The sequence below is a fragment of the Nesoenas mayeri genome (assembly GCF_963082525.1).
Source record: "Nesoenas mayeri genome assembly, chromosome: 4".
Lineage (NCBI taxonomy): Eukaryota > Metazoa > Chordata > Aves > Columbiformes > Columbidae > Nesoenas > Nesoenas mayeri.
In genome coordinates, this window is record NC_137540.1 from 59,891,454 (window position 1) to 59,912,678 (window position 21,225).

A 21,225-nucleotide genomic window follows, 5' to 3' on the forward strand; every position below is an offset into this window, starting at 1 on the left:
TGTGCAAACCAGGTTTTTTATGCATGTTTTTTTTTAAATGATGATACAAGGGCAGCCTTGCAAATGGCGATATAAATGATGCCAGGAAGCCACCTATTATAACATATGGGTGGTGCATCACAGAAAGGAAGAAAAGAGAAATAATCAGGAAAAGAAAAATAGATATGGTTTAGAATCATATAATAGAATCATAGAATCAGAATAATAAAATCATATTAATAGAATCATTTTGGTTTGAAGAGACCCTTAAAATCATGGAGTCCAATCATATCCTAATTCTGTTTAGGTAGAATAAATACAACAATATTGCTGGTGCCAAATTAAAAATAAAATCAGAGTTCTGAAATATAATACACTAAGAAAATATAGTTATTGGAGACCTTCATAAAGGACTTCAGGAAAAGCTACATCAAGAATGGAAAACAGTGCAGAAAATATTTGAAGACATGGCACTGAATTAAAAAGGTTAATTGCTAATGCTATAATGTGATCAAATCTGTTCTAACTTCTTTAACATTTTAATACTTAATAGTACACTGATATAGAGCTGTTTGGAGATTTAACCCTGTGACCCTCAATTAGTCATTGAGATGCAGACAAGACAAGTTGAGCAAAAGTCTTTCAAGATTCATGTACCCATTTACCCCAAAGGGCATGTATACCAATAACACAGACATTTACAGTAGACTAAGAGAACCCAGAGCACACCACTTGAATTGTTAAAAAGACTGGAGCTGTCAGAAGAGCTGTCTGTGGATCCTAGACCATGACATCTGGGTATTCTTCACTGTATTGGATATACTTATTTGACTGTGTGCTACACCAGACATTTGTAATTTATGTCTATGAGGTCTTTTCCATTGTTCCTGTTTTAAGGGAATGCAGAAACTTTGCTGGTGTGGATAAGAATTTTTTCAGCTTTTATTGTCTCTGCTTTAATGTTACTTTAAGACTTCCTGTATGTCTTTGTCAATGACAAAGAAATGCACTTTTAGATAGAAGCTCTTGCCATATTCTGCTCAGTCTATTATAGGAACAGTTTCACAGATTTATGGCTTTACAAGCTTATCAAATAAAACAAAGTGGAGGAGATGCTTAGGAGAAAAAAAAAAAAGCTATTGTTAAAAAAAAGTTAACATGCTAAGAAATACAGAATACAGGTGATAACACATCCCAGCTGGTATTTGCTCCAATTTGCAAGATGCTTACCAAATGTAAGTGAGGTTTGTGCTGTCAAAACAGTATTAATGATGAAACAAAATTCTATAACCAAATAATACTTATAAATAATCTCGAAAGTCTTCTGATTTATTTCTGTGGAATAGCTCTATAGCAATAGAGTATTAGTGGGTCACAAAAGCATTAGTGTGGCACATAAACACATAATAAGTATTATTCCCTACCATATTTCCAATAAAAGGTTTAAGTATTGAAGTATACTGTATCATACATGAAGTTTCAAATGTTGACTGCAGCAGACTGATCTGAGAGGTCTGGGAACTACTTCCAACAAGATATAGATTTAAAAATAATGTAATGTTTCTTAGTAAATGGTTCTCTCCTATACTTAGATTAATCTAACTTCCACTTAAGCTTTTTTTTTTGACAATTAAACCATGGGAATTGCTCTTCCCTGATATCAAGTTCAACAGGAGCTGCTTATGTGAGCCATTTCAGAGGATAAATCCACTAAACAGAAAATTATGGCTTATTTTATAGAAAATGACTTAATTTACGTATTAATTATGAGTGTAGCAAATAGTGCATAGATTGTTAATTATTTTAAAAAAAACAGCAATCCTTAACACTGACTGTGAAGCAAAAACATAGAAACAACACATCTTTCCAGACTTCTGTGCTTCTGACAAATGCCTTATTCTGGATATCTGAGTGTGTGTGAAAACTGCTCAATTCCAAACTGACCAGGACTTTTTTTCTATTCAGGATTTTGTTATGGGTCTCTCCATTTTACTCCGAGGGACAGTACAGGAGAAACTGAGCTGGGCTTTCAATTTGTATGATATAAATAAGGATGGATACATAACTAAAGAGGTAAATAACATCTGCTTTTTACACTAATCACTGAAACTAAAGGTTGCCTATGTAAGTCCTGCTGTCAAAAAAAGAATGGCTTTATTGTCAAATTAGTATTGTTATCAAACAAATATCTATTATGAAATTGTAAAAGGTCAGAATTCTTCAGATACAGAAATGTTTGTCTTCAATTTATGTCTATGATTTGCACATACAGTCACTAGTAGTTTGGTAGGATACTTGGACAAAACAAGAATTAAATATGAGGGCCATAATTGTTACTCATTATAGAATCTACTTCTAAAAATTTTTACTTGAAAGAGATTCCTATGCCTTTTATTCTGCAAGGATTCAAACACATATTCATATTACAGTGGGACCAAATGAGTGTTTTCATTAAAATATGTTTTTTCAGAACTGGGTCTTTATGTAAATATATATTATACTTAATTTTACACTTTTAGAAAAACAATTAATGATTATTATAAAAGGGTGATATATAGCATAATTTCTTAGCATACTGTCAGATAACTTTTTTTAATAATTATTCACAAGCCACTCTCCTAACAAAATTCAAAGCTGTTGATATAAAACAAGGACTCTTTACATATGTGCAGATGTGTGCGTGGGTATTTCTGTTTTCTCTGGGGAAAACTCAGTTGTAAGAAGCTGATGTGTTTTGACCATTCACTTGCTGTTACAGAATTTATTTTCTTGTTTAGTTCTATTCACAAGACCTCAGGAGATTTTTCTCACAATCCATGACCTTGCACACATTCTAAATTATTTAAAATCAAAATCATACATCTGCATCTATTTAACAAGTTTATCTATGACAGCTGAACTAACATGCTAGAATTTCTAGGAACATAGCAGTTCCTTCTTGAAGCCGTTCAGTCATAAACTAAGAGGCACAATCTCAGTATTTTATCCTAAAATGTAATTCCTAAAAATCAAAATGTAATTCCTAAAAATCATTTCTGTGTTCTGTGTCAAAGCAGTGTCTATTAATAAAACATACCTTATATTACACAAACATTTTTTTTTCTCTTCAGGAAATGCTTGATATCATGAAAGCAATATATGATATGATGGGGAAATGTACCTATCCTGTTCTCAAGGAAGATGCACCTAGACAACATGTGGAAACATTTTTCCAGGTGGGTTGGGTAACAAAGGAACCAAAAAGATTGCTCTGTTAGCAGGTATGGAAAGATTTTCATTGTTGTAACAGTTTTGCATGTCCTACCAATTTTTTAACCCTTTTTCTTTTCTGTGGTTCTGTCCCAAGTTTCTCAGATCCACTCATTACACCTCGCTTTTTCAATAATAAGGTCCTAAAGCTTATTCTAGTATATCACTTACTACGTCTTTACAGCATTTTGGCCTGGTTGTTCCCAGGCCGACAGATAACTGAAAGGAATAACAAAAAGGACTTGCTTTACGCAGGATTTCAGGAGGATAAACATGCATTCTTATTCTTTCTGAACAGAAAATGGACAAAAACAAAGATGGAGTAGTTACCATAGATGAATTCATTGAGAGCTGCCAGAAGGTAAGTACCCAGTGATAAGTCCTGAACCTGCATCTGTTGACTGATGCTATCATAGTCCTGCACAGATTTCTGGAGTGACCGTGATGGTACTCCTAATACCGGAGACAGTATTTCTTCAAGGTAGAGTATGTATGTACACTACTACACAAAACCACGATACAATGTAAATAAATTTGTGACCTGACTCTATGGAAGAGATGTTATATTCAAGCTGTCATTGATTATTAGATGACTGTGCCTGCATCCCTTCTTTAACAGTGGGGATTCTTTGTACTTGATAGCAAAAAAGTTTCTTCACATTCAGCTAAATATTTATTCCTATCTTTTGTCCATGCTGATGAACACATTCCTATTACAACTGTGACATATAGTCACAGTAGTAATAATAATATTGCTTGAGAATTTATCATCTATACAAGTGTTTCTCAAACAGTAAGTCATGACCTGCTGGAGGCCTTAAAAAGGGAGAGTGCAAGGAGCTTGCTGAGTGTTGGATGGCAAGAGTTAGCAGCAGGCAAGTTTTCTCAAGGCAAGAGAGTGGGAGTTGATTGTGATTATTAGTTGCAAGTGTTTACACTACCAAGGTGGCTGTTGATTTCCTTCAACTGCTGAAAGCAGCTCATTGCCTCTAGAGCCACGAAGGAGAATAAACTGCAGCAGGAATTACAGCCTGTTTTCAATCCTCTGTCCTTCAGAACTCGGCTTGCTCTCAGATCAGGAGGTGATACAAGGAAAGATCAGTTGCATTTTCAAAAATTTAAGCAAGTACTGTTAATTTTTCTGTTAAAGAATGCAAAAAAAAGAATCATGATATAGCACAAAATAATGATGCTGAGTCTTTGGTGTGATATGAGGTTGTTACGTACTGCAAAGTGTCACATTAGACCTAGTGATAGGATACACTTGATTACAGTATGCAAATTGATGTGGCAAATAAACCCAAGGCTATTTGTTACAGTGAGAAATATAAGGAATCATAGTAGTGTTCTACTGATACCTCATCTAGGCTGACTCTGATTTAATATGAGCTGAAGCAGACCAGCAATCTAGCCTGTGTGCATTGCTTCTTATCTCCTGTATCAAGAAGAGAGTAGCAGATGAGATGGGGGAGAACAGGACAAGAAAGACAAATGCAGTTAGTCAGTGATTGTTTTTTAAGTATTTAGAATAGGGAAAGCTGAACAGGAGATAGCAAAGGTGCTCTAGAATTGGTCTATTTTTATATGTATCTGTAGTTATTCCTTGGGGATAACTTTTCTAACTGTGGCTCTTCTGTATATCCTTAGCAATGTGTATTACATAGTGTCTTATCTGTCGGCAATGCTCTATTGCATTGACCATGGTTCTAACTTGTCAGGTAACGATAGAAAGGGATATCTTCTGCAGGAGTAACCCATTCCATACACGATGTTGATGGTCTGGGCGAGCATGAAAACAACAAAGGAGCCATCTCAAACTTCAGTAAGAAAAACTTCATGGCTTGTGCTTCATATGGACTAACATGTCCTAACATCCTGAGCTAGGAATCATTCAACAAATCCTTTACGAAAAATTGTTTCGAAAAATGCACTGAAAAAGAGGCAAATGAGAAAGATATATTTGCCAAAGAATTTTAATGCAAGTATCTGAGGTTTGTTTTCTTTTTTTTTAAAGACAGAAAATAGCTACTAAAAGTCACCATGTTTCAAATATTATGAGAAGCCTTTATGTTTTTGTGAAGACTCTTCCCATTTGACTGACTAAAGGAGGGGCTTTGGAAATCTTATGTATAGAAACAGCAAACCTCAGAAATATGGGGCTGATAATAGAAAACTACTAGTCTCATTAGTGATAATACATATATTACAAAATTGGTAGGAAGTGTCAAAATACTTTCTAAATTAAGAGCATGTTGCTTGCTTTGCACATTTTCTGAGCTTAGTTGCCGATGTATATAGAGAAACATTTGTAAATAATTAAATGATAAATTATTCCAGTTAAACCAAATTTTAACCTTACATTAATCAGTGATCATGAATAGTATATTGATGTTTCAAAACAATGCAGTGGGAAAAAGTTGATCTGAATTTAATACAGTAATTTAATATAGTAAATATCTTATACAAACTTTTAAAGTATTAATCTACATATTTTTTGAAAATACATATCATTGCTTTTATAGATTAATCAGCACAAAATTGTGCACAGATTGCTTCTTACAGCAACATCACTTGAGATGAAATACAGAATCGAAGATGAAAAACCCCACTGTGCATGGTTTGTAACATAAATTGAGCAAATTACTCAGACTTGTCATTTTCTACAAAGCAAATCACCCACTAGACTGAACAGTGAATAATTTAACTGGAAATTGATACTGAACATGTTATTGGAACATTAAAGTACAGAAGGCCTACATACCTATCAGTAGCAGAGAATATAATGAGATAACCTTTCTAAAAAGAGGGTTATTTATGCACCTCTTTCACAAAACTTCCTACGATATTCTATCAAATTCAGCCTTTTTATGCACTAGAATTAAAGATGGCTAGATTATCTCTAAAGAAAGTACTAAAGGGTATGCTTTCACATTTGAAAAGATCACTACAGTGGGGATCAGCAAACGCCGAGCGTGTAATATACTCGTCTATTGTATCCTGCAACCAACTGTTGATCCAAAAGTGCCATCAAGTATGTGCTACTACATGTAAACTCTTTCTTCTATATACTGAAAAGTAAATGTTACCAGAAAAAATTCCTGACCACTGTGCTGAAAGTTATTTACTGATAAAAAGTGAAGTACAGAATGGTGCATCAGTAAGCATTATGCAGGACTTGGAAGCTGAAGGTTTTATTAGCTAATGCAAAGCACTCAGGAAGCAGAAGTAGCACTAGAAAGCAGCTACATCTTTCAGTGCGAACACACTGAAAAACTGAGCTGAGGAGTCAGTGTTATCTGTGGAACTGACTTGACTTTGGTTCATGCGAAGATGCACACTTAGATCTATTGTATTTTGAGGTCATCTCTAGCTATGCAATAGAATGCCCTAGAACTGCAAAATGGCTTCTTTGTGAGATAGACAGGACTAGCAATTTCATGTAGGGACTCAAACTTCAGATACAACAATTATTCCTTGAGCACTTATTGTATATATGTATTTTGTTATACTGGATATAAACTTAAAACCTCTGAGATACTGCAGACTTTATTAACATGCTGTTGCATTCTGGACAATTTTCATTTAATTAAAATATTTAAAGTGTAGATCTATTAACAACTTTTTTCTGCTAACAGTTTCTCCAAACAAGCTGAAAAATAATGTTGTCATTAACTAAAATAGTTAGTTCTACCCAATTTCACTATAGGTATTTGTCAACACATTTGTAATGAAGTATGATTTTGGGGTTTTTGTTGTCTCTTTTACAGGATGAGAATATAATGCGATCCATGCAGCTCTTCGAAAATGTGATTTAATGAAGACATTAGGCCTACAACTAATGGACAAATATGAGCTATTCTGCAACATTAAAAGATGGATTTCCCACTTTATCATAAATAAAATTACTCAGCTTTACACTGAGACATGTATTATGCAAATAGATTTTTTTATTATAAACTTTTCCCAAAAAAAAATCTTTCTAAAATGCACAACTTAGCACTTCAACAGTGGCTGCTTAGTTAATAAAATTGTTCTGAAAAGTCAGATTTTTACTCCAAACCAAATCAAAACAACACTTGACATTATGCAGCTTTATTATCATTCCAACCTCTAGATAAAACAGATACCATCACAAGAAGATTAAATAAATACTCTTAGTTTTGCTACTCATTTCTACTGGATTAATCTCCAGATGTTTGACTGTATTTCTTAAATCTTAGCTTCTAATTTATACAGAGGCATTACCATGTATTTTGTTTTCACATTTGTCTGGTGTAATCCCAATTTTTTGAGTAACACTTTGAGTTAAAGTGCTATAATCTATGTACAATGCACATCTTGTTGCAATTGCCTTCCACCTTTGACTTGCTTTTCTCTTAAATAAATAAAAAATCCAAAGCTAACAAAATAGATAACTTGAGAGGAAGAACTGTTATAGAAAAAATAAGCAATTGCTTATTGGTAGATTTACACCCTACCGAATACAAGTAAGCTTCTATCACACTTACCTAGTAAATCTGCATTTAGTTCATCATGACGTGTATCAGGAGTCCTACATACTGTATTTCTAATTTTTCTTGGACGTGTCTGCAAAGTCCTCTGCATAAAATTAAGGATCTTCTGACTTTAGATTTTTCATAAAGAAACCTTAACTGGATCCTAATACTGTTTTCATGAGTATGTGTCTTTCTGCCTTTAATGAAGAAAAAGGCATGAATTCCTTTTGAAGCTTCCATTCCACTTGGTGCTCAGAATGAATATCACTATGTAGTAGCATCTACTAATACTGACTGCTAGACCAGCTAACATTTGTTTCAGCTTTTTGTAATATCTTTAATTATGAGATGGAATCAGGAAAAAATTGGAAACTTCAGCTATATAATATTGTCTATATGTGACAACTGTACCGTGTTTTTTTTTAAAGAGTTATTTCATTAAGATTGGAGCTACCTTAATTCTAAACCTAGAAAGATTTTTCTAAAAATGTACGTACCTACAATCGAATACTGTCCCCGTTCATGTATTTTTTAATATATATTGTCCACAGAGTTTATGCCAATACTTCAAACTAGGTGAAAAGCTATCAGAGATGGGCCAATCTTCATTTTGACATCGCTGCAGAAAGGGGATTAACGAAGTAGAAAGAATGTTGCAAGTATTCTTTTGCAAAAATAAATCAGGTATCTATTCTGGTGTAGAGATGGGATGTTAGAGGCATGTTGAAGGCTGCTCTGCTATCACCAGTGTAGGATAAGAGTAGTACAATACATGTACACCTGAAATCTGCTGTAGCGTGTTTGTGTAAACTAAATGTGCACATTTTGTAACAAAAAATAATAAAGTAAACATGAAGAAAAACAAGATGCATGATTGGGGTTTTTTGAGTTGTTAAACAAATACTTGTATTTCTTCAGATAAAAAAGAAACATTGCTGGCAAAAATGTTTAAAGAAAAGCTTAAATACCTAGATCTTGACTCAGCACAGTTCTGATCTCTGAAGTGATCTTAGAAGACTCCTGAAATAAATTTAATTTAGCTAAGCAGTGGTAATTTTCCAAAAATTCTGAAATAGTTTTCACATGACATACTTTTTAACAGCCTATGCAACAGCATCTTCTGATGACAAAAAAAAACACCAAAACCACAAACCAGCAACCAACCAAACAAAAAAATACCCCACAAACACCCTTCCAAGAGCTTTAAAATCGAGAGTTAAATTTTCCACAGCAGAAAAAGTTCTACAGCAAATTTTGTTACTTCAGTCAGCTCTCCCTACAGAATAACTCAAATATCCATAACAACATGAACCCCGAACAGTATTTATTACAAAATCTGTTAGGAATTATTTTGCAATTGAGTTAAAGTGCTTTCATGTACAAACACTGCATCCTACCAGGCTTGACTTCCAGGTAAGCTGGCTTCTGTGATCTTTTTATTGTCTTCAACTCGTATTTTTTTCATAGCTTCCACTTTCAGAATTTTATTAGGTTGTCTAGAGCTGACTTTATAAACTAATCCCATACATACACATGGCATCACAGAACTCTATGTAAAGGGAGCACGGAGTAAATACTTTGGAGTAAATACTCCAAAGTTGCCTCCTATTCACATTCAGCAGGCCCAAAAGCAACTGGAAGTAATTAGTTGAGCAAAACCTAGGCTGTGGTTCCATGGAGCAACCTGATGCATCTGCAATGTGATCTCCAGAGCCTCTCCAGCTTCTCAAAACAACGTGCTGAGAATGCACTGAGCAAGTTCAGTTTTGCACCGTATGCTAGCTGGTCAGTACATTCAGCTTCACACCTTTAAAAGCTGACTTCTTGAGAGTCTAGATGCATTCTCGTGGTTCTACATCTAACCCAGGAAGTCCTGGCGAACCCAAATTACATCTGGCTATGCCTATGCAACAAATGAAGTTATGTGCTTCAAAAACAGGTATACATGTGTAATTTAACACGAAGTTAGTTACTATTTAGGTAATTAATTACAGCCAAAAACATACTAAGCACTGCAGATCAATTAAAGGAAATGGTAATTTACAACAAAGTAAGAATCAATATTTACTGTGTTTTTGAAATAATAGCCAGTTAGTCAATGTCACTGTAAGCACAATGCATACGCAAACAGCAGCCAATACAGAGTTATGTTAAACAATCTTCCATAATTCCATATTCACAAACTGATAGGGCTTTTCCCACTCTCCCTCATACTTAGGAATTGTGATTATTTTAAGAGAATATATCATACTCCAAATAGGTGTTAGAGGTGTTCACAGGCAGTTTCTTTCCAAACTTCATCTTACAGTACAAATCACTATAGATTTCTTCTTCAAGAGGAGACAGGACAATAGGTTGGAATTTTAGATTTTATGATAGCCACAGCTGCCTGTTGACAAAAAATAAAGCAAACGTGAATAAAATAAGGAGCACTAGCACTATATATATGACAGTATTCATATAGTCTCTATAAATTGTATGACTCACAGCTTTTAGTTATCTTTGTCATTCTTAAACAGTAGAGCACTAAAACTTAATATTAGCTGAGAAATTTACTGTCAAAAGGCTTGAAAATAATTAACTGAAAAAATGGAGAATTGTGATAACTAATGAGTAAACATTCAAGAGAAATGTAACCTCATACCTAAATCTGGGCATAAATATAGACATTAAATAATTAGGATTTTTAAATAGAGGAGTGATATTCTGGGTGGGACCCTCCTATAAAAGTTAGAATTATACACATTATAACTCATTTAGAATAGAAATCTGATTAATTCATTAGTTGGATTATACAATATTGCTTGTAATTACAATTTAGGAGTTTGGTACCATTTTTCTGCCTTTTATTTTATTACAGTATTTTGAAAAGACACACAGACCTATTTGCAAAACCGATAAGAATACAAGAAATCAGGAGACGAAGAGAAGAATTAGAGGGTAATGATTCACTGGATTAGTTATATTACCTAGGCCTAAATTTTCAGAATATCAAGATGAGATGTAATTTTCCTTTTCTTGTCTCATTACATATAAATAAAAAACTTGCATGCTTATTTAGTTGTCATGATATTTTTCAAGTCTGTAGTACAAATGCTGCTACTTCCCTTAAATGAATATAAGTGCCAAAAAAAGAAAAAAAATGGTGGCATCCACTGATTGCATGGGTGCCTAACTGATGAAGGCACACAAGCTCAGAATGGGTAGACTTGCATTTATGGTCCCTAGTCTTTAGGTTATTCCTACAGTTTCCCAGTGAACATCTAATAGAATACATGCAAGTGTCCATAGGGTGAAGAAAGAAAATATTTTCTCTTCTAGATTAATATCCAATCAATACTCTCTTTTTTTTCTCTTTTCTGTATAATATACAACAGTAAACAGCAACAGAACGTTCAGCAGAACAATACTCTGCCACCTATTACTTAGAGCATTTTTTTTTAGTTACAGCAATTGCAGATCTAACTTCTGGGTTAACCAGGTTGCTCTGGAATGTTGGTACCTGGTTTCTTCAGTAAGTGATCTAAGCACTCAACTATTAGTGGAAATGGGAAAGCAACACCAAAAAAGATCTTTTAGCAAGATTAAATCCTGTTGATAAAAGTATTTAGGCTCAGAAAAAAGGAATGTGAAGCCTGTATCCCAGGCATATTGATGCAAGACAAATATTCAGCCTAAGTCAGCTGGGTCAGGTGCTGTTCCTCCAGAAGAGGCCAGAAGCTCTTTACCAGTTGACATTTGGTGAATTCCTGGATCACTCTTCATGGGCATCTATCGTATGATATTGTCCATAAAGGACAATAAAAATGTTCTAAACAAATATCATGGGTAGGGATCTACATGGATGCACACTTGATCCCAAAGAAATTTATCCTGAGTGGGGCTTTGTGTGCTGTATGTGCTGTCCAGCCATGCAGCTTCTTATGCAGCTATGGACCCCCCTGGAATATTTTATTAAGACATACTCCTGTATTCCTTGCTCAGAGATTAAAACAACAGAGAATACAATGAAAAGTGGGCGATAAAAAAATGGGAGACAACAGAACTTAACTTAACTTAACTGGCAGAATATGGTTCACCCAGAGTAGATTTAATGTCATTTCTGTTATCACTCACATCAAACAGACTAACCCCAATATTTTACTATGGACTGGAACACAACTCTGCTGATTGACAGAGTGTGAAAGCCTGTGTTTTATGCAATATAAATAGTTGTGACGTGAAAATAAGCAGTTTTCAGAATGGGGTTCATAATCTGAAAGGCTGAGATGGAAGTTGTTTTGGCAAAGTTGCATTCAAATGTGCAGATTATAGAATAATCATCTGGACAACTCACCTTTCCACCATATTGCTCCAGCTTTTGTAAAGCAATAGTAGTTTTTTCTCTAAATTTCTTGTCCATTAATCTCCTCGAAAGCTATTGGAAAAGTAAAATAAAAAGGTTTGTTGCACAATATAGTACAATATATGCAAAGAAGCCAATATAGTTCTATTTTATTACTTTATTTTATCTTGCTTTGTAAAATTAAAGCTGAAAAGAAACATCACTTTATAGCTTATAACTGATGTCAAAGTACGGACCTCAGTGAAGGCAAAGGCAATAAAATGTTAATCAATGAGAAGATGTAATTTCAAAGAAGACTCAACTGTTAGCCAAAAAAATACTTTTTTTTCCATTTAGCAAACAAATTTTAAAGATGTTTCAAACTTTTTAAAAAAAGTAATTCTTAAAGTGCTGTCCACATGAAAAACTAACACATTGTTCATGTACACTGAAAGAGATTTATTAAAGTGGAAACACTTTAAAAATAACTACTGCAATTTCTCTCTTCTGCACTGGGTATCTAAACGGTCCTGTTATTTTGCTGTAAAAGTGCACTTTGGGAGCAGGCTAAATGAAACATGAAAAGCCTGTCTGACAGAAGAAGGACATCTACAGAACGACTCAGTATAAAAATACTTTCCACACTCCCACTCTCTTTCATGAAAACCTCCTTGTGCAGAATTCCCATCTGAAAGAAGTGGGAATATTTGCTTATCTTATTGAAAGTTTCACAGATCTTTTTTTAAATATTCACACTTAAAATGCAAAACTCATTTTACGACAAACAAAAACTTCTCAACACCTAGCACCTATTTCACCTTAAGCTTGAAGCTGGATCTTTTTCAAATAGTAGAGATAACACTTCCATTTTTCTCGAATTGACATTAAACAGCAGGTTTTGGACCTTGCCAGAACTTCATAAGTCACCGTATTATTAAAGAATGATGGACACAGAGGAATATATGAAGTAATGCTTTTCATGGAAGTGCTGTGTCCTCCACTGTATCTGTGCAGATATTATAGTAAACATCTCACCAACAAATAGAGATGTGTTGGTTTTTTTTTTAATATCAGCATTAAAAACTTACATTTGTGAGTAGATGCTTAAGATGATCATTAAGAGGCGGGCCAACAACAGCACTAAGTTGAACTAAAGCATCCAATCCCCTTCCAAATACTTCATCATCTGAATGGGCCTTCAGAGCATGAAAAGGAAAACTGTCAGTAATATTCAGAGGCACAAGTTCTTCAAAACTGCAATCTCTACATTATGACTGTATATAGTATTTTCAAAAATTCAAACTACTGTGCAGCTGCTAATTGTTCTAGTGTTACAAGTTCCGAAGTACAATATGACTGAATATTAGTATCTAGAGGTAACATTTAAAAACAGAAGTACATTTTTAAAGTAGAAAACAAAGGTATCCACAAAATGTCAGTGAAACTCTTACATTCCTTCTGAAACAAGGAAACTAATATTTTTTTATTGATGAAATTAAAATATAGGCAGGCAAAATAAACAGTTTGCTACAACAACAATTGTAATGCTTCACAGCATATTAGGAAGAACCCTTCAATTGTGGGTATGTTGAAACTGGGAGACAACATTTTACAAATGTAATGAATTCAGAGTAATTTCTATGTAATTCATAACAATTAATTGTCTTTGTTGGAGAAACACAGGAGCCAATGACTTTTTGGCTCAATTAATTTAGTCCCCTGCCAACTACAGCTTTGTCACCTGCCAGCAATTATCAAGCTCTTTACTTCTACAGTGCTTTGTCATCTTTATTGCTCCCATGGAAGGGTTCCACTAAACCTGAGTTCTTTAACACTTTAGTTATCTCACTCCTCCTTTAGCAGTGAAATTGATTAATGACAATTTATTTTATTCTTGGAGTAATACTGACATTTATTTTAAACAGTTATTTTTCCACCCTGACATCTGGTCCCTGAACATGTTGGCTTTTTTTTTTAAAACTAGAAGTCCTCAACTCCTTGTGTAGTAGAAGGTTTAACAAGACTTTATACCAAAACAATGCAACAATAAAAATCATCAGTAGAGTAACAGCAATTGGAAGAAAAGACACGAATAATTCTTCTAATTTTGTCTTCCAAATTAAACCAAAGATACTGATAACACACAATTCTGATCTTGTATTAAACCTCTGATCTGATATCACAAAGAGTTTTCAAACTTTCAGCCATCTCTATAAAACCAGAACTGAGACACAGTTAGATTAAAGGACAGCAAGTAGCTGAACCAGAAACGGGCTCTAAAAGATATGAAAAAGATCCAAAAGATACTACTTTTGAGGTCTATACTTTATCTTATTTTCTGAAGGAGTAGAAAAATTAAAAATATTTTTTAAATTAAGAATATTACTTCAAATATTTTAACTGTATTCTTCCCTCTTCCTCATTGGCATATGCTGGGGTTTTTTTGTAGTATGTTTTGAATTTTTAAATCAAACATTTAAGCATTTATTCTTGCATCTCCATTTTACTTAATCTTTTTTTTTTCATGTTATTATGTGCATATATATAAAATGCCCCCAATACATATATTTATTTCTGCTTATATTCAGATCTTTAACAGAACATTTCCACAGATTTGCGCATAGCTACTTTCATACAGCTCAAAAGCCAATACAATAGATTTATCACATTAATATCTTCCTTGTAGTCCTCACCAGCACAAGAAAAAAGGAAAAAACTCAAACCCATGAAAATACCTGCATGAAGAGTAAGACATACCAATGCAGCTTTTAATGCTGGAACTAGACGAGGCAACAAGGGAACTGCTTTTTCAGTAGCACCTTCAACCATAAGTAATTCTTTAAAACCCTCTTTTGAAACAAAAGTATAGGGATGTTTTGTCTCTTTTAGACCCTGTTTCAAATATAAAACATGTTTGCTTAATAGTTGGACTTCTTTTAAACAAAAACACATTTAAAAATTTCCACAGAGCAGCAAGATAATGTTTAGATTTTGTTACATCAGTTCAAAACATAAAATACACTAACTCCACCATGTGGAGCCATTGAGTACAACTCTTCTCACAGAATATTCTTATTTTTCTTTTGGAACATTGAATATTAAAACTTAAATTATAAATACTGTCAATTCAATCAATATTTGTTCTTAATTTCCCTTAATCTAACTACCCAAGGTAATTTTTCAACAAGACCATGAACAATAATAGGCTGTATTTGTAAATGTTCTTCATACCCTAAAGAAAAAACAAATGGGGAACTATGTAAGGAAAGACACCCTCCACCACACACACCCTCCTGCAACACCAAAAACATGTAGATGGTACAAATATGCACTTCTAGTGAAGACCTGACAGGTAGAACTCAAAGATTTAAAAGCCGTATGGCTGAAGTGTTTCTTCTTTCCATAATAGAAGCTCTAAATTACTTTGGGAATTGAGAGCTTTGTTTAATCCAAAAAAAAAAAAAGGACTGGAGTATTTAACTCAACAGTTTGCTATCTGGGTATCTATCTTGTATTTGGCCAGTATCTTGAAGATTAATGTAACAAGGTGTATGGATGATGGCAGAGCGGTGGATGTGGTCTACCTTGACTTCAGTAAAGCCTTTGACACAATCTCCCACAGCATCCTCACAGCTAAATTGAGGAGGTGTGGTCTAGACAATAGAGTAGTGAGGTGGGTTGCAAACTGGCTTAAGGAGAGAAGCCAGAGAGTGGTAGTCAATGGTGCAGAGTCTAGTTGGAGGTCAGTATCTAGTGGAGTGCCTCAGGGGTCAGTACTGGGGCCAATATTATTCAATATATTCATTAACGATTTGGACGAGGGAATAGAGTGTACTATCAGCAATTTTGCTGATGACACTAAGCTGGGAGGAGTGGCTGACACGCCAGAAGGCTGTGCTGCCATCCAGCGGGACCTGGACAAGCTGGAGAGTTGGGCAGGGAATAACCTGATGAAATTTAACAAGGGAAAGTGTAGAGTCTTGCACCTGTATCCCAGGTTCCAGTATAGGTTGGGAAATTACATATTAGAGAGCAGTGTAGGGGAAAGGAACCTGGGGATCCTGGTGGACAATAGGATGACCATGAGCCAGCACTGTGCCCTTGTGGCCAGGAAGGCCAATGGCATCCTGCAGTGTATTAGAAGGGGGGTGGTTAGTAGGTCGAGAGAGGTCCTCCTTCCCCTCTACCCCGCCCTGGTGAGACCCCATCTCGAATATTGTGTCCAGTTCTGGGCCCCTCAGTTCCAGAAGGACAGGGAACTGCTGGAGAGGGTCCAGTGTAGGGCAACAAAGATGATTAAGGGAGTGGAGCACCTCCCTTATGAAGAAAGGTTGAGGAAGCCAGGTCTCTTTAGTTTGGAGAAGAGGAGACTGAGGGGTGACCTTATTAATGTTTATAAATATATAGAGGGTGAGTGCCATGAGGATGGAGCCAGGCTCTTCTCGGTGGCAAACAATGATAGGACAAGGGGTAATGGGATCAAGCTGGAACACAAGAGGTTCCACTTAAATCTGAGAAAAAACTTCTTCTCAGTAAGGGTGACAGACACTGGAACAGGCTGCCCAGGGAGGTTGTGGAGTCTCCTTCACTGGAGACATTCAAAACCCGCCTGGACATGTTCCTGTGCGACCTCACCTAGGCGTTCCTGCTCCAGCAGGGGGATTGGACTAGATGATGTTTTGAGGTCCCTTCCAATCCCAAACATACTGTGATACTGTGATTAAGTTGCTCTCCCTAGCTCTCTCAAAATGCTCTGATTAAAGAACTACAAATAGCAATATGTTCTAGACCATCTTCATCCATACAAGATCCTCATAAATACGGGGGGTTTTTTTCATACTTCCCTAGTAGGTGAGTCTACTAGGGCAAGCTTAGCTTGCTACAAAATGCCCTTTGCAAACAGGAAATCCTGTATGCTTAACTTTGCAAGAAAACAGAGTTTACCTCTGCCAGTGTTACAAGAAGAGGATCAAAGGGAACAGTTTCAGGAAGGCATTCCCATTGCAGTCTGTGCTTTACTGAGCCATGCACTAACCTATATAAAGAATACATTTTTAACAAATTAATATATAATAGTATATAATTAATTTCCAACAGTATTCACTTGAAATATGCCACTAATTGGTTTACAATATCAATATGATGTTATATACACAATTTCAATACATAATGTTCTCCTCAGTGAAACCCGTAATGGTAATTAACAGGGCAAATATTATGATTCCCAGATATGGCAGTTTTCAAAATTCTGCTCCCAATCACATAGAAATCAGAAATTAAAAGATATAATGAAGATAGATGCCTCTCATACTGACACAGAAGATGCTCCTTTTGCAACGTTACTTATTTTGATAAATATCAAGAAACGTTTTCCTCAAATAACAATTGGGAATGGAAATCGGTTGAAACGGAAAAAAAAATCATATTGGAATTCAGCAGTTATTCCTAAAATACAGATAAAGGCTATGTATCAATGACTATTTTATAGATGTATATACATGTATTAACAATTACTTCCATTTTTGTTAAGCAATTCTGCATCCACTTGAAAAAACACTAAAGTGCTTGTTTTCTAGACAAATACAAAACAGAGAAAAGTAACTTAAAATACCAGTAACTATTACTTACAACTAGTTTTGTTAATATCTGATATTATTGACAACTACAGAATTGGAATATTCAAGACAATGTTGTCATACTTATTACTTCAGACACAAAAAGACTGCAAGATGTCTAATTACTAAAATGGCACTTATTTCATTATCATTGTTAGTAGGAAAGTAAACATCATTACATGAAAAAATCAACTTATTTCATGGAAGAGGCTTAACAAACCAAATCTGCAAACACCTAGCTATTCTTTAAAAATGCAACTTAACTATTAACACTACCTAAAAAAAGAGCCAAAAGAAGACTACTACCCAACTAGTAGATGAGGGAAAGCCTGTGGATGTTGTGTACTTAGACTTCAGTAAGGCCTTTGACACCGTATCCCACAGCATTCTCCTGGAGAAGCTGGCAGCTCATGGCCTGGCTGGGTGTACTCTGTGATGGATAAAGAACTGGCTGGAGGGCTGGGCCCAAAGAGTTGTAGTGAATGGAGCCGGTCACAAGTGGTGTTCCCCAGGGCTCAGTATTGGGGCCAGTTCTGTTTAATCTCTTTAATGATGATCTAGATGAGGGGATCAAGTGCACCCTTAGTAAGTTTGCAGATGAGACCAAATTGGGTGGGAGTGTTGATCTGCTGGAGGGTAGGATGGCCATACAGAGGGATCTGGACAGGCTGGATCACTGGGCTGAGGCCAGTTGTAGGAGGTTTAACAAGGCCAAGTGCCGGGTCCTGCACTCGGGTAATATCAACCCCAGGCAGTGCTACAGGCTCGGGGAAGAGTGGCTGCAAAGCTGCCTGGCAGAGAGGGATCTGGGGGTGTTGATTGACAGCTGGCTGAATATGAGCCAGCAGTGTGCCCAGGTGACCACAAAGGACGACAGTATCCTGACTTGTATCAGGTATAGTGTGGCCAGCAGGACTAGAGAAGTCATTGTGCCACTGTACATAGCACTGGTGTGGCCCCACCTGGAATCCTGTGTCGAATTTTGGGCTCCTCATAATAAGAAGGACATTGAAATACTAGAGAGATTGCAGAGGAGATGATGAAGCTGGTGAGGGGCCTGGAGCACAAGTCTGATGAGGAGCAGCTGAGGGAGCTGGGGCTGTTTATCCTGGAGAACAGGAGGCTGAGGGGAGACCTTATCGCTGTCTGCAACTACCTGAAAGGAAGTTGTAGCATGGAGCGTGTTTGTCTCTTCTCCCAAGTGGCAAGTGATAGGACAAGAGGAAATGGCCTCAAGTTGCACCAGGGGAGGTTTAGATTGGATATTAGGAAAAAATTCTTAATGAAAAGGGATGTCAGGCATTGGAACAGGCTGTCCGGGGAAGGGGTGGAGTCACCATTGCTGGAGGTGTTTAAAAGGTGTATAGATGAGGTTCTTAGGGACATGGTTTAGTGCCAGAGTTAGGTTAGGTTTTAGTTGGATTCGATGATCCTGAGGGTCTCTTCTCATCTAAATGATTCTATGATAAGACAATTTCAAAGACATGGAAAACTGCTTTCTACTTTGAAAAGAGTAAAGTATCAGAAATCTTTTCAGAAATGAATGGAATCAAACAGCCTAAATAAAAGAATAAACATGAATAAACGTATTTGAATCTCTATAATACTACCTAACCATCATATATTTAGTAAAAAATAAACAAAACAAACACACCTGCATGGAATGCCACCTTTAGCGTATATGGCAGCAAATGCAGAAGGTGGTCGAGAATGAGCACCAAACTGTGAAGAAAAAAGAATACATTATTTACTCATAAAAGTAACGTTTGATAAAAACTTTAAAGATTTTTAAATTGTGGTTTACCAAAAAGGAACTTAGTCATACAATTCTAAAGCTAATTAAAAACAAAACAAAACAAAACAAACAAAAAAAAACCAAAACAAACAAACAAACAAAAAAACCCAAACCTGCAGCTATGGGGTGGAAAATGTATATTGGGTACATTTATCAGAAAACTGTTTTTAAGAATTGTCTGGCTACGAAGTTGAAAAAATGAGTAAATAATGTAGAATTAGTGCTCTCCTGATGGAGTACCCTTATTTATCTTTTTTCTCTTGAAAATCTTAACACTGAAATCTTACAGATTCTCTTCTTAACAGATTAAAGACCTCTCACTTTCCTGATGCTCTTATTGTTGTTATACTACTAACATGCAGAAGGCAGATTTACTCTAATTTCATCTTGATCCGAGTATAGGCAAAATTAAAGGGCGACAAGATGTGAGAGAAACACCAAATGTTGGACAAAATGGTATGAGGGCACTGGGAATCAATAGGAAGGTTCATGCTGGATGAGAATCTAGGGAAGACTCACTGGAGAAGGAAACCAGAAGCTTCACAGAAGGAAAGACTGCACAAAGTTGTTTTTTGTCATATACATGCTTCTTATGCATATGAACTATGATATTATTTCTTAGCATGGTCATTCAATGTGACTTCCCAGATTAAACCTCTTATCACAAAGCATATAGTAGGTAATGCCATGAAATCTTAATTTTTATCTCCTGAGTATTTGAACCTACATTAACATTGCTAAAATTGTGTGCTTGATTTGACAAATTCTTGGCTTAAGTCATTGTACTATTTGCAAAAAAGTTTCAAGAAAAAAAATGCCCATACAAAAGCATTCAGACTCTGTTTATGGCAAACAAGTACGTCACCGAAGTACTCCTGGATTTAGTTTGTTTTCCAAAAAGTCTGTGACATTACCAATTGTTTGGCTGATATGGCCCAGTGGTGAGCTTTAACTCACCCACTCAAAGCTGGTTCTCCAGGTCCAGGACTTCGATGAAATAAACAACTCCTTTCACCAATCTTCTGAGAGCCCAAATCCTTCCCAAAGTGTTACATACTTAGAGTACCCCGGTGTTTCAAGTCATACTCACTAGCAATTAATTTGCTAGATTTTGTGAGGTCTAGGTGATCTTTGAGATGCTACCTGATTCTTGGTTTCATTGCATAATTGAGATCAGTTCCTCTAAAGCACCAGGTGCCAAAATATGTAACTATACCAAAAAAAAGCCACAACCCTTTTTAACTTTTAGCTCTAAATCTCTTTTTAGGGCAAAAGTACATGGAAAACAAAAAAGTTACGGTCCAAGCCACTACTGTACCAAAGCTCCTGTTTTAGAAAAGTAATAAACATGTTATGTCTCAGGCATTTGAGCTTATAAATTATGGAACATACGATTAATAAAAAAAGTTTAGTTTGAATTTATCAAACAGGACCAGAAGAAACATGTCCTGCATGCATTTCATAAAGTCAGCAGAGTTCTTCCAACGTGAGATCTGTTTTAAACAAACAGAAAACCTACCCCTCATACATACCGGATTAATAGTTTTAGGATTCAGCTTGTCGCTAGGCTTTGGTTGTGGTTTAATTGCAGGTTTTGGAGAACATGGCAGAGGAGATGTCTTGCTTTTCTGTACTGCAGTCTTTGGTTTTATTTGGATGTCTGATGACATTCTTGGAACATTACTTCCTAGAATAGAAAAAGATTAAAAATATAATATAGTTTTGATTCCTACATGACAGAATATCAAGTGTTAGAATCCCCAGGTA

The 21,225-nt window shown here is 35.6% G+C and overlaps 2 protein-coding genes across 10 annotated transcripts in view; one reads left to right on the forward strand and one right to left on the reverse strand.

The window, feature by feature from the left end:
• The window catches only part of KCNIP4 (potassium voltage-gated channel interacting protein 4), a gene marked incomplete at both ends in the record, with an annotated part of 414,628 nt that extends 407,585 nt beyond the window's left edge, over positions 1 to 7,043 (forward strand). For all 9 annotated transcript variants that reach the window (XM_080344082.1, XM_080344081.1, XM_080344086.1 and 6 more), the window contains 4 exons: positions 1,945 to 2,052; positions 3,090 to 3,194; positions 3,527 to 3,589; positions 6,996 to 7,043. In XM_080344082.1, the coding sequence (XP_080200208.1) occupies positions 1,945 to 2,052; positions 3,090 to 3,194; positions 3,527 to 3,589; positions 6,996 to 7,043 (324 nt within the window). The remainder of the gene's footprint in view (positions 1 to 1,944; positions 2,053 to 3,089; positions 3,195 to 3,526; positions 3,590 to 6,995) is intronic.
• Positions 7,044 to 10,056: 3,013 nt separating this feature from the next.
• PACRGL (parkin coregulated like) lies at positions 10,057 to 21,128 on the reverse strand (the record flags this gene model as incomplete). The annotated part of the gene is made up of 7 exons (XM_080343951.1): positions 10,057 to 10,113; positions 12,061 to 12,141; positions 13,137 to 13,244; positions 14,806 to 14,940; positions 16,993 to 17,083; positions 19,318 to 19,385; positions 20,991 to 21,128. 7 exons carry the CDS (start codon positions 21,126 to 21,128, stop codon positions 10,057 to 10,059), a joined length of 678 nt encoding a protein of 225 aa, XP_080200077.1.
• Positions 21,129 to 21,225: the final 97 nt, after the last annotated feature.